The following is a 16,080-nucleotide window of genomic DNA, read 5'->3' as shown; positions in this document are numbered from 1 at the left end:
CAAAGCAAATATGCTAGAGAATTAGTAAAAAAAATCGGATTAGAAAACTCCAAGAATGCACCAACTCCCATGAGCACAAGTATCAAGCTTGATGCGGATGATAGTGGTGAGGAGGTAGACCAAAAGTTTTACCGAGGTATAATAGATAGTCTCCTTTATTTTACCACTAGTAGACCGGATATCATGTTTAGTGTATGTGCATGTGCACGCTTTTAAGCTTCTCCTAAAAAGTCTCATTTGATTATGGTTAAAAGAATTATCAAGTATGTTAATGACATAATTGATCTTGGTTTATTTTATCCAAAAGACACTTATTTTGATCTTTATGGTTTTTGTGATGCCAACTTTACCGATTGTAAGGTAGATCATAAGAGTACGAGTGGTACATGTCAATTTTTAGGTAACTCTATTGTCTCTTGGGCATCCAAGAAATAAAAATATGTTGCCCTGTCAATTACGGAAGCGGAATACATTACCGTCGGCTTGTGTTGTGCACAAATTTTATGGATGAAATAAAATTTGGTTGATTATTATTTGCATTTTCAAGATACAATTTTTTTGTGATAATACTAGTGTTATCAATATTTCAAAAAAAATTGTTTTGCATTCTAGAACCAAGCATATAGATGTACGCCATCATTTCTTATGTGACCATGTAGAGAGGAAAGATGTATCTCTTATCTATATTGATACTAAATCTCAATTAGCGGACATCTTTACCAAGGCTCTTAGTAAATAAGATTTTTGTCGTATAAGAAATAGTTTGGGCATGTGCATTCTTTGATTTTGTTTGTTTGTTTGTTTGTTTGTTTGTTCGGATTATCATTTTCATATCCTATTATTCTCCTTCACGTACTCTTGGTCATAACATGTCTAAACACACAAAATTACCAAGAGGAGTGGTTGAGAGAGATCGGGGTCAATTCCAAGAGGAGTGGGTTGGTAGTAATGCCTAGAGAGAGGTCGTATATCCAAACACTTGAGAAATATGACACAGGTAGGCCAACACTTGAGGTGTATTTTGTGACTTGAGGTGTATTTTATGGGTTTTTGCATGTATCTTATATTGTATACCCCACTTTTGATGGTGACAAAGGGGGAGAGAAATCTTATCATTTGTGGGAAGAGAGCCTTATAGATAGGGGAGCAACTATCTATAAGCTATACATTCAATTTTATTTTGCTCTTGAATAATGGTTGGTTGTTATCATAAAAAAAGGGGAGATTATTAGCCTCTATGTTTTGATGATGATTTACAACCACTATTATTAGTACTAATTACCATGTTGAGTGATATTATAGATTACAAGAATATCAAGCTTATTAGTACCTATAAGTTGGAGGATTGGATAGAATAATAAGCTACAACGATGATATCTAAGGAGGTAGAGGAAAAGTGATGAAGCAAAGTTTTCAAAGAGCACAACACATAAGAGAAGCTTCATCAATATAGAAACAAATATCATGACTCAAGCTATGTATTTATATATGAGGGATATTTGCGTTTTTATTTATCTCTACTCTCTAGTGCTTAATGTAGGCAAGTAGTTTGATAGATTACATTTGAAGCTCTTGGGATAACACACTCACATATTTTCAAAACTTAACACACTCACATATTTTCAAAACTGGTATTTTGATATTTTTGCTAAACATTGAATTTTCACAAATACGAGGTCATTTTTGCAAAATTTCTTTTCAAACAAGTTTTTTATTATATTTTAAAACTTTTTCCAAAGTTTCATATTTTTTGAATTTGTTTACTATTTTTTAAAGGCCCTGAAAATTCGTTTTCAAAAATAAAAAAATGCTAACAATCTGTTATTAGTCGACTGACGCAAATGATCAGTCGACTGATGAAACTAGCCAGAATCATTAAAAGTTTCTGTTTCTACGACTGACATTCTATCAGTCGACTGATGACCCTTCAGTCGATTGATAAGCTTTTCAGTCGACCGACGAGCTGTAAATCGCTTACGACGATCAGCTCATCAGTCGACTGATGAACCCCGTCAGTCGACTGATAAGATTCCAACGGTTAGTTTTGTATAGTTTCCAGATTTCTCAATTTTTAAACGTTTTTGCCTATTTCTTTGGGGTTTGTCTATTCTCTTGAATGCTTATAAATACCCACTAACCCCATTCACTTCAGTAACTAAGCCAGCATTCAAAATTCTCATGAGCTTGTGTTTATTGTTTAAAAGAACTGCAACTTTCAATTGTTTTCACACTTGCAAATCCCACATCCCAAGCTTCAATTGTAATCTCCTTTTCTTGCCATAGAGCTGTTGTAAGAGAGCTTATTTTCTTTCATTTATAACATGTGGAGAGCTTGATCCCGTGGAGATCTACTGTGTGGTTGTGAGATCTTAAGAGGAGATCATTGTGAAGAAGTTTCGGCTTCCAAATAAGGTTATGATTGTGAAATTCTCCTCAAGAGTGGGGAGCGGGGATGTAGGTCGGAGGACTGAACCTCGTGAACATATCACGTGTCACAATTGGCTAACTATCTCCTAACTCATCTCCTTTATATTGTTTTAGTATTTTATTTTATGGTGTATTACTTTGTCTTAATTTTAATTGCACATTTATTGCGTCATAACCCTATTCACCCTCCTTTAGGGTCCAACATGGAATACTTCAAGGCATTCCAATGGGAAGTTCCTAGAGAATGCTATATAGGGTATTCTTAAGGATAACCCGAGATTAGCTAATTATTCAAGATGAAGACCAATCATCTGAATAATTCATCCTTAATCATAGATTAGAAGTGATTAAGAACCTTTCACGATGGCTTTTTAATCATTTCCAAGATGATTAAAACCCTCTCACTGTGACTTTCCGAGCACTCTTTCGTTGAGATGATATTTAATGACCTCATTCGGTCAATCTTTCCTCACAAAATTCCCATGATGTAACTGTGGAGTGCTTGATGATTCACGGCCCTCCATCAAAAAATCCCCCACCGATCAAATTAGCTGACAGTGGGTCCACCAAAATTCTTTCGACTGAGTCCATTCAAACTCCCACCGTGTTTGTGCACTTAATACTCGTAATGTTAAAGTCCCAACACGGTACTTAAAATTTTAATCTGCTGATCCATAGCGATTATTGAACCCCCTTCGTGTCAAGATCTCGCCACTTGACACCGAAAACCCCCACTAAGTGATTTGTATAAGTTAATATTTCCACTGTTATTTGTACCCCTACTCCCACTGTTTCTTGGTCAAACCTTCCTATAGTTAGGACCAAAGCCAAAATTCCCTCTCGATTCCTTCAATGAACAAGAGATCAACTTTCAAATCGGAATTCTCTTTCCATAAACGAAAGGCCTCCACCCAAATTGAATGATCAAACCTATAAAAGTTAGGGTCGTGTCAAACCCCCACTTGGTCGAACCTTCCCATGGCTAGGACTAAAGTTGGAATTTCATCTCGATAAACGAAAAAGTCATCTTCTGATCGGGTAACCAATCCTATAAAAGTTATGGTTATCCATATCTCTTTGATTCTCGGAGTTGAGATCCTCCTCTTAGTTTCATCTTTTCGGATTCTCTAAGAGTTTTTTTTACGGCAGGAGATAGAATATAAAATTCTTCCTCTTCAGCACTGGGTTCGTCTTTGCCCTAAGAGAATACCTGGAGATAAAATATAATTTTTTTCTCTCCAGTAACGGGTTAGTCTTTGTCTCAAGAGAAGACACCACCTTCCAATACTGAAATCCGTGCTTTACACACATAGGGGATTTTATCCTGAATCCTAAGTAGGGATAGATCAACACCTAACACGTGTTGCCAATGAGTTTTTTACCACGAAAAAGATACCATAATTCATTCTGGAGGACTTTATCTTGATCCCTAAATAGAGATAAGTCCGTATCTAACACATTCTGCTAGGTAGCGCATCCCTGTAAAAATAGCAAAGCCAACATATTTGACATCGTGGCAAGTTGTTATTAATAACACCAAAATCCATGCCTTATGCGCATAGAGGACTTTATCTCGATTCCCAAATAGAGATAAGTCTGCATCTAACACATGCTGTAGGGTGGTCCGTTCCCGCAAAAATGACCAAGTCTACGTATTCAACATCATGGCAGACCGTTATTAATAACGTCATAATCCATGCCTTACACGTATGGAAAATTTTATCTCGAACCCTAAGTAGAGATAAGTCTACACCTAACACACGTTGTCGCTTAGTCTATTCCCATGAAATTGACAAAGCCTATGCATCAAGTCTAAGAGAATTTATTTTTTTAGCACAACGTTACATGTGAAATAGGTTTAAATAATTCACATGCTAGCCTGATTCAAATGGTAGCCGGTAAACGCTCATCAAATCTGTTGATGGTTGAGGGTTTACCAAAAATCCTATGCACATTATTAGGTAGCATATTCCCGTAAGAATGACAAAGTCTATGTGTTCAATATTGTAGTATCAAGTCTAAGAAAGTTCATTCTTTTAGCACAACGTCACATGCGGGACGGACTTAAACAATCCGCATACTATCCCGACTCAAACGGTAGTTGGTAAAGGCCCGTCAATCCTATTTATGGCGGAGGGTTTGCTAAAAGTTCTATAAGAATGAGTAAACGTAATAAGGTACAAAAGTTACTGACGTACCAACTTCACCAGTCGGTCTCGTGACTTGAACACCCCAGAGAACATCAACTCCAGCCAAAGTTTCCATGAAGAACCTTGGATGCATTCGCAATGGTAGCCGTATCAGCTCTAATAGCTGGTACTACAACTAAAACTCCCCTATGGTTAAACATATAACTAGCGAGACGTAAGGGTAAGATCCATACCTACAGATGAATCAACATCAATGGTTGATCCTTTAACCTCTACACTTGGGCCTGCCATGTGTTATAATGTCGATCGAGCTTAAAATGTGTAGACTCCAGTAAACATACGAGTATAAACTGTGTTAACGCCAGACAACACGCTACAATGAAGGTTAAACGCTGGTCAACATGTGACGATGAAAGTCAACATCGGTCAACGTGAGTCAACGCGCTACGATGAAGGTCAAACACTGGTCGACGCGCTACAACGAAAGTCAACATCGGTCGACGCCAGTCAACGCATCGATAATTTTGCCAAAATAACTCAATTCCAAATTAACCTCGGGGAGCTCAATCACGATTTAGATATAAACTCCCGATGAATATGATCAGTTCAACATCAATTCAATAACCCGAGCTAATTCAGATATCAGCACGTCAGTGTTAGTTCAAAAATTTGACAACGGTCAGATGATAAATGCAGTATCAGAAGAATTTTAGCTATTCGATAAAATACTAAATAGGCTGAAAGCTGAAGAAGTCAACGAATTGAAGGATGGACGTATCATATCCAAACTATTCCAGCCTCCTCTATAAAAGAATAAGACTGAAACACTTTGGAGGAGGTATCTGTAGGCATCAAAAATTATCTATAGGTTCCCACGCACAGCTCAAAATGAAGAGAAGATGATGAACGTTATTATCCGAGTTAAAAGGGATTATCCATACTGCAAAAGAGCATACGAGTCAACGAAACAACGAAATACATAATACGGTAGAACAAGACTAAACCGAAAAAGCCTCTGGCAGTTGAGTCGCATCAAAACGACTCGGCCAAGGCCGAGCCACCCCAAGGTGGCCTAAGTCGAGACACCCTAGGGTGGCTCGTATAGTACTGACCCACCATATGGTGGCTCATGCCCAGAAACAACTAAAACTCGTTTTCGACGATATTCTCGGGATTCTTTTGTTCTAGAATCTTAATTTCTTTGATATCATCCATAAACATGGTTAAGTGGTTATTAACCGAAGATATAGCTAAATCACTTGTTCGTATCCTAAAATGCTGTATCTGAAGTCTATAAATACAAGCCTAGGGTCCTATACGCAAGTGATCTGAAATCAAGATGTGAGGTGCTGTCAAATTGGAGAGTGAACCACAAATTTCAGCGGAGGGCTAGTAGATATTAGTGAACTCTAGCATAAAGAGGGAGCTATTTGAGAGATCTGAGGCTCGTTCCACCATTCCTTGAGATTAGACTTTGTTTTGATCTCGAGAAGAGTTGTAATCTCACTTGGTTAAGATTATCACTGTTGTCTTGTTTCCTTTGTGAAGCAACGAGCATTTAGCCAACCGATTAACGGAATCTGATCGGTGGTGGTCCACGGATAAACCCCGGTACAGGCAAAGACCCCACGTAAGTAGCGAGTGATAAACGTCCTTTGTATGTGTTTGAAGGGAGTTATAACTTTTTTATTTTTATTGTGTAAGGAGCCTTATAAAAAGTCTTTCCTTTTAAACTTATTGTAACGATTGAAGTTGTAATGAGTCCTGCAATGAAGAAAATAACTGTGATGCCCCTGAGTCCACACAAGGCTGCAGTCCAAGGTGAAACTAGAGATGTCAAACCTGTCATGCTCTCACACTGTGCATAAACATGTTTCACCAATCACAGTAATAGCCTCTAGTAGAACCAAATAGAACTACAGGTACAAATAGGCAAAATAAAGGGAATAAATATAATAGACATGATATAGAAGAGATATCTCATAAATAAAAAGAATCATGTCTCAACTATAATACATCTGATATCTGAATAATGAAAATGTCTCAACATGAATCAACTAAAAATCGTACTAAGGCACACTGCCTTTACAATATGAATATGAAACTCTAATGTCTGGATAAAACTCAAAACTACAGTGGAGTCTCTACAAGTAAAAATACGCGACGACGACTATGCCAGAACTTCATCACCCTGCGGCTCTTCGAAACTCCAAACTACCTAAAAAGTAATTTAAAAGAAAAAGAATAACAACAAGAGCGTTAGAGCGCTACAGTAAGATTACCTCCATCGGGCCCCAGGGGAATGGCTACTAGATGGAGTGAAGGCTCTATCTATTAAGCATAGTCTACCTAGATTTATTTTCCCCGTATCTAAGTAGGATTAACATTTAGAAACCTACAACACGAGACGTAGTACGTCGAGCGAAATAATCCAAACAAGGAAACCCTCATATATATACCATATGTCTCAAATTGTAGATATCTAAACATTACTACCGAACTAAGAAAAGACAATCTAATAAAACTAATAATTAGAAATCCATAACACGAGACTGGTACGTCGAGCGAAATAATCCAAACAAGGAAACCCTCATATATATACCATAAGTCTCAAGTTGTGAATCTCTAATCATTGATCCCAACTAAGAAGTAAAGAAGACAGTAAAAGAAATAAGATATCAACACATCGTATTTATAATATCTTCCACTATCACTGGAGAGATAGAATAAAATACCAATACATAATTTTGTATACTTTCAAAAGTAACGTATCTCAGTCATATAGTTCAATGATAGGTCATATTCATAATCGACATCTGCCATACTTAGGCTATCAAGTAATTGTCTCAGTGTAACGAACTACCCTGTAGGTATCTTGAACTGTGTATACGGCTCATTAGTCTCATCGCGATCTCAGTGCGTAACATGAGTGCGGGACAGACTACCAAATAGACATCCTAGAAATACGGCTCACGAGCCTCATCTCACCCTAGTGCGGGACGGACGGCTAGATCAAGCCTCCTAAAATCTGACTCAATGGCCTGTACATGTAGAATGTCGACGCACTACCTCATGTAGTACTGAACTGAGCTCATCAACGATATCCACCTTATGTAAATCTTTGTATCTCTGGTATGTCGACGCACTATCCCATATAGTACTGAGCTATGATCATCAACGACATTCAGCTCATATATAAACCGTGTATATCTGGTATGTCAACGCACTATCTCATATAGTACTAAGCTGTGCTCATCAACGATATCCAACATGTATATGACCAATATCTAATTCAAATATGATTAAATCAAAATTTATCATAATCCCCTTAGGATTCTTAAATGTATAACATAACATATTCATGACTATACTTGTAATATCAAGCGGCTCAAAACTCTACGAACGCACCTCAAAACGGCGCAACACAGTTCCACAAAACGAGCAGGAAAAACAGACGGGATATCTGTTAGTAAAACAAATATATCTTTCTCTAGGAAAACTATTTTTACAAATGGTTTTCTGTTTTGAAAACTAAATTCATACATCTTTCAAATGACATAAGTTTGGTTCAGTTTGGAGTTTATTTGTTATCCTAAATCTCCAGTTAAATATTTTATATGTGCAGTCGTTTTTCTGCAGGACATGTTATCAGTAAACATAACATATCTTTCTCTATACAAAGTCTTTTTAAGAATAGTTTTCTGTTTTAGAAACTAGATACATATAACTTTCATTTAAAACTGGTTTGGTTAAATTTAGAGTTTTTTTCTATCTTAAACTCTCAATTAAAGATTATACAAGTGCTGTAGTTTTCTGCAAAAAACATATATATAGTACATCACTTAAATTTCTCATATATGAATAAAATTATAAAAAACCCTAATGATAATGCTCATGGTACTATCATAAATATCAAGAAAAGATTATTCATCTAGTATTTGTTTTAAGGTTTACTATCAAAAATCTGACTTTTAACACCTCAGGTTAAGATTAAAGCATAAAAACACATATTCAACATCATATTAATCATCTACACTAGTTATTTAACTATGGGGATAGGTTTGGATAAAGATAATCTTACCTCAAATATCGTTCTAAGCCTCTGAGATAAACAACAAGCAATCAATGAGCACAAACCACCCGTTCTCCCTCGTCACACGTCGATGATCTCGCCCTCGTGCCGGTATTTTGCTTCACAAAGCTCTCCAAACTCATAAGAATAAGATCTAGGGTTTTTGAGGGGAGAGGGTGGTTGCTAGGGTTCATAGATATGATAAAATAAGGAAATTTTCATGAAAAACACAGGTATTTATAGAGGCGAACCCGAAACAAACATGTTTGACCCGAACCAGGAAACCTAGTCTGACTAGGAAAATAACCTTTGGTATTTTGGTCATAACTTTTATGTCCGACCTTGGAATAAGGTGATATAAGATTTTTTGGAAAGATCTTGAAGATACCTATAACTTTGGTATTTTAAGTTTTTCTAGATTCTAACTGTTTCAGTGTGTAAAAAATATATATTTTTAACCGGTCGTTTTTCCCAGATTCAGGCCCGTGCACGTGTGCATGATATCACTTCTATATTCACATATATACATTGAATTGATCTCAAATCAATTCTTAGCATACTAAAACATTAATAAATATTATTTTTTTATAATACAACACATTTATTATTTATTATAAAATATTCAAATTTTTGGGGTTTTACAATAACTTTCGACACAAACAGTACTATTTGTGAACGTAGTCCAACACTTGACTTTCTTATGTGGCGGTGTATACTTTGACGAGGTTTTCACAGGATTGTACTTTTGTTTCCCTGCTACCTACTCGAGGGTAGCGTGAGACACTACAATACGACATATACGATTTGTTTTTGGATGAGATGTTGATGGTGTATTTTTCTTTGTTGATTAATTATTTATAGGATTTGGAGTTGATGTTTAGCAATCCACAATTTGAGATACATGGTATATATACGAGGGTTTTCTTATTTGGATTATTTCGTTCGATGTACTCATCTCGTGTTGTGGATTTCTAAATCTTAGCTCCTCTTAGTTTAGGATATATGATTTACATATTTATATATGCTATGATTAATATATTTTTATACACCCAACTCCTTCCCCCTGGGGGAGGTGAAGATGTTCTCGCTAGCGCTTTGACGCTCGTTATTTCCATCTTTTTCAGGCAACGAGTCAGGGGTTTGAAGAGCCGCAGGTTGACGGGGACTCAGTATAGATTTCTGTCATTTATAGATAGTTAGTTAGTGCTCCACAATAGTCTATTATATTTTGTTTTAACTCATTTAGATGTGTTCCATTTTGGAGGCTGAGTGCCTATGCACCTTTTAGTTGACTCTTATGTGTTAGAGATACATTATTTTTATTTTAGTTTGATAGATGTACTCTCTTTTATCCTGTTGGAACATATTGATACTGTTGGATGTCTTTTATTTACATTATATTCCATATATTTTCATCTTTATTGTATATGCTTGTATCCTCTCTATTTTATACATTGTTTCTGCTAGAGTGACAGTAATTGTGACAGTGAAACGTGTTTATGCACAGTGGATGGTGCATGGCAGGTTTGACATCTTTGGGTTCACATTGGACTGCAGCCATGTGTGAAACCAGGGGCGTCACATAGGGTTACTTCTCTGCAGCTTGATATACTTTTCTCTCACGCGACCTGATAAAGATAAAATACCCTAATAATAGTGTCCTCTCCAATTCTAGGGCTTTTCATTATCTCTAGTTTCCTATCCCTCTCTATTACATATTCGTTTCTTCTACTTTCGACCAATAAACTTTGGAGGTAAGAAACTTAAACTATAATGTTGATTCTAACCGTTTCCTAATTTTTATACTCGATCGACACATTTTTGGATCAGACTTCTCTTTGAATTAGACTCATAATTTTATATAAACTACACCCAACATCCAAGTTATTACATATTTTTTATTTAATTTGTCTATTAGATTGAGATCACTTTAATTCTTTATGTTAGTTTTCTCTTAAAAAATTCATGTAATCTTTGGTAGGAATAAGATTTTGATTTCTACATCTAATATAAAGTAGCATTTAATAGTTTTATGAATTTTAATAAATTAAAGTGTAAAAGACTTCTTTCTTCGTCAACAAATCAGAGATGAAATTAAATTTGGACATAACATTTGTACCTAAGTGAAAACCGAACAAACTGATTCGAACCGAACCGAACCGACTTGAATCGGCTCGCTTCAGTTTTGAACCATATGCAACCATATGCAGTTCGGTATGTTTTTTCCATAAAAATCATGCTCCACAAGTAAAATATATAGCTTATTTGTACTAACGCTTTTCAGCGATCGTACTATTATAGCATTCAAGTCACGTTTATATTGATTGAGCTAGCATTATACATGCTAAGAGTATACATTTGTATCTTTCAATTCTCATCACCGTTTTCTAGTAGCTGTACTGGGGCAACTCTAGATAATTTGATTTCTTTTGATAATGAATTAAAAGCGGATTTAGTGGGGGAAATGGTACCGTTTTGTGGACCTAATTAGTTTCAACCATTGAAGACCACTAAACCCTAAATCTTTATGAAAACCTAAGAGTTTTGATGCAAGTAATGACTGCCAAACATTAATAGTATATGGATAATGTTGGTTTGAAATTGATAATGAGATGTACGTCATGCATGATCACTTCCTTTGATGTGTGATTTTATATACAGTGTCTTTTCTATCAATTTGTGTTGGTGTGGATTTTTGAGAAGAAAAATAAAACTACGATCACTTGAACAGGACCCAGATGATCCCCTATTGATATAAAGTAGGAATTAGGCTAACTTCAGTGCCCCAGCCCAGCCCAGCCCCCAAAGTGGGGGCCATGTACAAAGTGAAAATAAGACATGGAAGATGATCTGTCATCTTGGATAGATGCTATTTGAGGAAACCATGGTCATATCATCGTTCAATGCATACATGAACTATGAACTATGTACGTGTATAGATGGAATGGATCTATCAAATGAGAGAACAACAAAACAATGTCCCTATCAATCACCTGTTTTCTGGTTGGTTTGTAGTATTTTAGTATCTGATCTCTACATGAATGTTTGTCTTCACACATCAAACAACTACCGCTATTTAATATCATGTCACCTAGCCCAACGTACTTGGTCACATTGTTTCTTGTCTCGCCTTCTCGAAAGCCTTGACGGCCAGTTTCACGTTATTCTTAATAGTTCTTTCACTGGTTCACTCTAGACAATTTCTTCCCAAAGTCTAAAATACATGAGAATAATCATGACATCTCTTCGCCTATGCTACTGAATAACTCACGAAGGGATGAAACGGCGGTACATCTCCTCTTTTTTATTATAGTCGAAAAGGTTAAAGGATAATTTGACAAGAGAGTTTTTTTTTATTTCTTTATTTTGAATTACAAAAATGCAAAGGAGAAAGAACATTTTCTTTTATTAACATATAATATCATGTCTAAATATCAAAAAATAAGCTAGGGCTCTTATGTAGATATAATTAGAATTTCATATAAAGTCTGATTAATCAAATAAATTTACAAAACAAAATTAGATTTTAAGAAGTATTGCACCTGTGAAATATAATTCAAATGGTAAATGATTCGATATCAATTACAAATCATTATGAGTTCAAATCTCCTTCACATTTTCATCTAAAAAAATATTATATATACTTCGATCATATTTGTTAAATACGCCTTTGTCTCTTTAATAATTAAATTTTCAGGACAAACATATGAAATGTTAAACGGCAATTTCCTTTGAGTTACTGACAACAGTGTTTATTTAATAATATCGAATTAATTTTGACAAATTTGCTTTCTTGCACGTCCATTATTCACGTGCTTGTAATCTGATTCCCTTTCATAGGACTACGTTAAAAATGAAAACTAGTGTAAACTCAGAATTTCTTTTCCATGCTTTCGGCTATATTCCAAGTTTATGTTATTTATTTGATTCTCTATATATAACTTGGAAACTATGCATGTAAACTCGGAATTTCTTTTCCAGTTTTCGGATATTCCAACTTTTTATTATTTATTTACTTCTCTATATATAACTTGAAAACTAATGTAAACTCGTAATTTCTCTTCCAACTTTCAGCTATTCTAAGTTGTTGTTATTAGTTTGATTCCCTATATATAAATTTTTTTAGCCTTAAATATAATATATGGTTACCAAGTCTATTGCAAAACTTCAAATTTATTGTAAGAATTAATACACGTCTATATCGATTTTTTCCGGCTAAATTGTTATAATGGTAGTTGTGGAACAGGCCATTAGACTTTTATACATTGATATATATTCAGTTTGTTTTCTAATACGTATTTGATGGAATTTGAGAACGCACTGGTACAGTACCATCAATTAAGCACATTTCTAATGCTGCATAACCTGAAAATAATGAGAAAATTCAAGAATCAGAATTTATAATACAATATATATCTTTATGAATTTCACCGGCGGACGTTTTCTCCTCGTTATTGATTGCAAACAATAATGAGGCTAGTTCCAATGTCCCGAAGGATAGGGATTAGGCAATTAGGCTACTATCGGCTTTGGGCCTTTGTTCAAAGCCTAGGTTTCTTTTGATTGATATTAGCTTGTTGATTCTAGAGCTACTTTAAACTCTTGACCAGACTCCGCAATAGTTTGCAAGGAAATCATGAGCCCGTTAGAATTTATGCGATTAATTTATAGTAACTTATGACCACTATTCTGTATAAAATGTATTTGATGGACTGTAGCTTGGGATTTTAAACTTTCTGCTTCGGAGAGAGGGGGGAGTTGATTGAAGTTGAGTTTTGGGTTCCAAGAAAGATATCTTTCAGGATCTCTGATCTCTAGTCCCTTGTCCTACTCCACTATTATTAAGTATCTGCAACTGGAAGTTGTCACTTCTATCCACATCAATCCACAGTATTTTAAAGAAAAATTAAGGTCATTTGTCCATAGCTTATTTATTTATGCATTCAACATTAATTTTCAGGGAGGAAAAAAAAAAGAATACTAAACATGGGATTTTAAAAATTGTACTCTTCAAGAATAATTTGTTACCGTCGCAATGTTTTTAATTAAGTGAGCAAACTCTTTTTATTTCTCCTGAAATAAGTAAAAGTTTCTTGCGCATTGCGACTTGTTATTTAGGGGCTGTTTGGTTGGTTTCCTAAAAACCAAAAAAAGAAATCGGTACAAGAAAATTAATAAAAAAAAATATTTTTATCCATTTCCATTCCTAAAACTCACGCACAACATCCAATAAAATATTATTTTTATCCTCTAACTCATCTCATTTCATCTCCTTTCTTACCTTTAAAATAAACCAAACACAAGAAATATGTCACATCATCCAACTCATCACATCTCACCTTATCCCATTTTTAAAAATCACACACATTATCCAATAATATTGTGACAACTCATCTCATCTCATTAAACCTTCATTTTCATCAATTTCCTCAAAAAAAAAACAAGAAATTGATTTCCTTAAGTATGTGTCACATCATCCAATAATATACCTCCAACTCATCTCATCTCATCTATTTTCTTATTTTTAAAAATAAACCAAACACAAACAACCTCAAAACATCATCCAATAATATACATCCAATTCATTTCCTTATTTTTTTAACCAACCAAACAACCAAGTTTTTTTAAAAAATCACTCACATCATCCAATAATAAGGTGACAACTCATCTCATCTCATCTCCTATTCTATAATTTCCTTCTTTTTTAACCCAACCAAACAACCTCAAAACTTCTATAATTTCCTTCTTTTTTAACCCAACCAAACAACCTCAAAACAATTATTATAGGAAATAGGTTTCATATTCTTTAATTTCCAAGTTTTTTTTGCGAAACAAACGGACCCTTAGGGGCTGTTTGGTTCGTTTCCTAGATATAGGGAAATACAATTCCATATAGAGAAACATAATTTTTGAGTTTTCTAAACTTTTCTAAGAAATAGATTGTTTCGCTTTGGTTCGCACATAAAAAATGGTGGGAAACAAATGTATTTACTTTTCTTGTGTTTGGTTCGCATGGGAAAAAAAGGAAAAACTTTTGTTTATATGACATTTCCTAGTTTTCTTGTGTTTGGTTGGTTTTGAAGTTTGTAAGGAAAAGTGTTTATAGTCACCATGATAAGAATACCCCCACCATATTGAAATTTATTTGTGCTCGTTATATGTAGTACATACCTGAATTACCCAAAAATTCTGCTGAAACCTATAAGATTGCTAGCTAATTACAACCAGAATCATTCGATACAAATATTAGAACAGAGAAGGATAGCACAATGCTCGATTCACAAACAAGTAACTTAATCTAACTCTAGCAGAGGATAAAACTACGAAGGATAGCACAATGCTCGATTCACAAACAAGTAACTTAATCTAACTCTAGCAGAGGATAAAACTACAGAGAATCATTTGATATGCTCGATTCACAAACAAGTAACTTAATCTAACTCTAGCAGAGGATAAAACTACAGAGAATCATTTGATGCAGAGTTTAGAATTGAGAAGGTTCACACAACGTTGACACGCTATCAATCTTGTCAGATACAATTTTTAGCAGAGCATCTTCGAACTAAATCAGATTTTTTGACAATGAGAAAACATGACGACATACTTACTTCCAACACCAATACGAAAGCATCAGTGACAACTAGCTAACATGACGTTGATTCGCACAACATAGTTCCCTGATAAAAAATCAGCAGCTTGACTCAATGGAGAGAATCTATATTCTTGCTCAGCTCCTCAAGCTTTTTCATCCTCAGTCTTTCACTCTTAGCCACCAGCTGCTCAGGCATCAAAGGTATGGCTATCGTAAGCCGCGATATTATGCAAACAACAAATGAAAGAAAATGAAATGTACCTCTATTAATTTGTTGACCAGTTGAGATTTCTCCTTGTTTTTCTCATTGAATGCCTCGAGTGCATCTTTGTATTCCTTTTCCTTCATTGATGACAAATATAGATTAATCTTGTTAACAATGAAAACAAGCAAGAGTTATATTAATCGAACAGACTCAAACCTTCTTGCGGGAACTTTGTCTGAGAGGCTTTAATTCACGATTAACCACATCAATTCTCTTACGTACAGCTGCAACTTCTTTTCTAGCATGGTTTAGCATCAACAGTAGATGCACAAAACTAGCCGAGAATAAAAGCACAACACAACTAGGTTTCAAGAATACCAACCAAAGCAACCATCTCCATTTCTTTTGAAAATTGAACAAACAGCCATGGGAGCTCGACGACGAGCACAAATAGTAACCAAAAACCCAACAAGCTAAACAAGTTCGAATCAGCATAGTAAGAAAAAAAGTGCATACATATGCACAAAAAATTAGCCGAGAACAAACATGAACACAACCACATCCACACAAAACCGAGCTGGTATCAATCGTAACAAAATCAGGCTCACAAAACTGCATACATATGCACAAAAAC

The 16,080-nt window shown here is 35.1% G+C and overlaps 1 protein-coding gene across 1 annotated transcript; it reads right to left on the bottom strand.

Moving 5' to 3' along the window:
• Positions 15,351-15,761, bottom strand: LOC109847262. Its single transcript, XM_020416499.1, has 3 exons — positions 15,663-15,761; positions 15,503-15,583; positions 15,351-15,425 (listed from the first exon to the last, which is right to left on the bottom strand). Exons 1-3 carry the CDS (start codon positions 15,759-15,761, stop codon positions 15,351-15,353), a joined length of 255 nt encoding a protein of 84 aa, XP_020272088.1.

Source organism: Asparagus officinalis, chromosome 7 (genome assembly GCF_001876935.1).
Source record: "Asparagus officinalis chromosome 7, Aspof.V1, whole genome shotgun sequence".
In the NCBI taxonomy this organism is placed as follows: domain Eukaryota; kingdom Viridiplantae; phylum Streptophyta; class Magnoliopsida; order Asparagales; family Asparagaceae; genus Asparagus; species Asparagus officinalis.
This window is presented reverse-complemented; position numbering and strand designations above follow the sequence as displayed.

Excerpts from the sequence above, each read along its gene's own strand:
- LOC109847262 (XM_020416499.1), bottom strand. The coding sequence starts at position 15,761 with ATGCTAAACCATGCTAGAAAAGAAGTTGCAGCTGTACGTAAGAGAATT. Across the intron at positions 15,584-15,662 it reads GACAAAGTTCCCGCAAGAAG|GAAAAGGAATACAAAGATGC; the intron begins GTTTGAGTCTGT and ends TCATCAATGAAG. Across the intron at positions 15,426-15,502 it reads TGGTCAACAAATTAATAGAG|CTGGTGGCTAAGAGTGAAAG; the intron begins GTACATTTCATT and ends ATGCCTGAGCAG.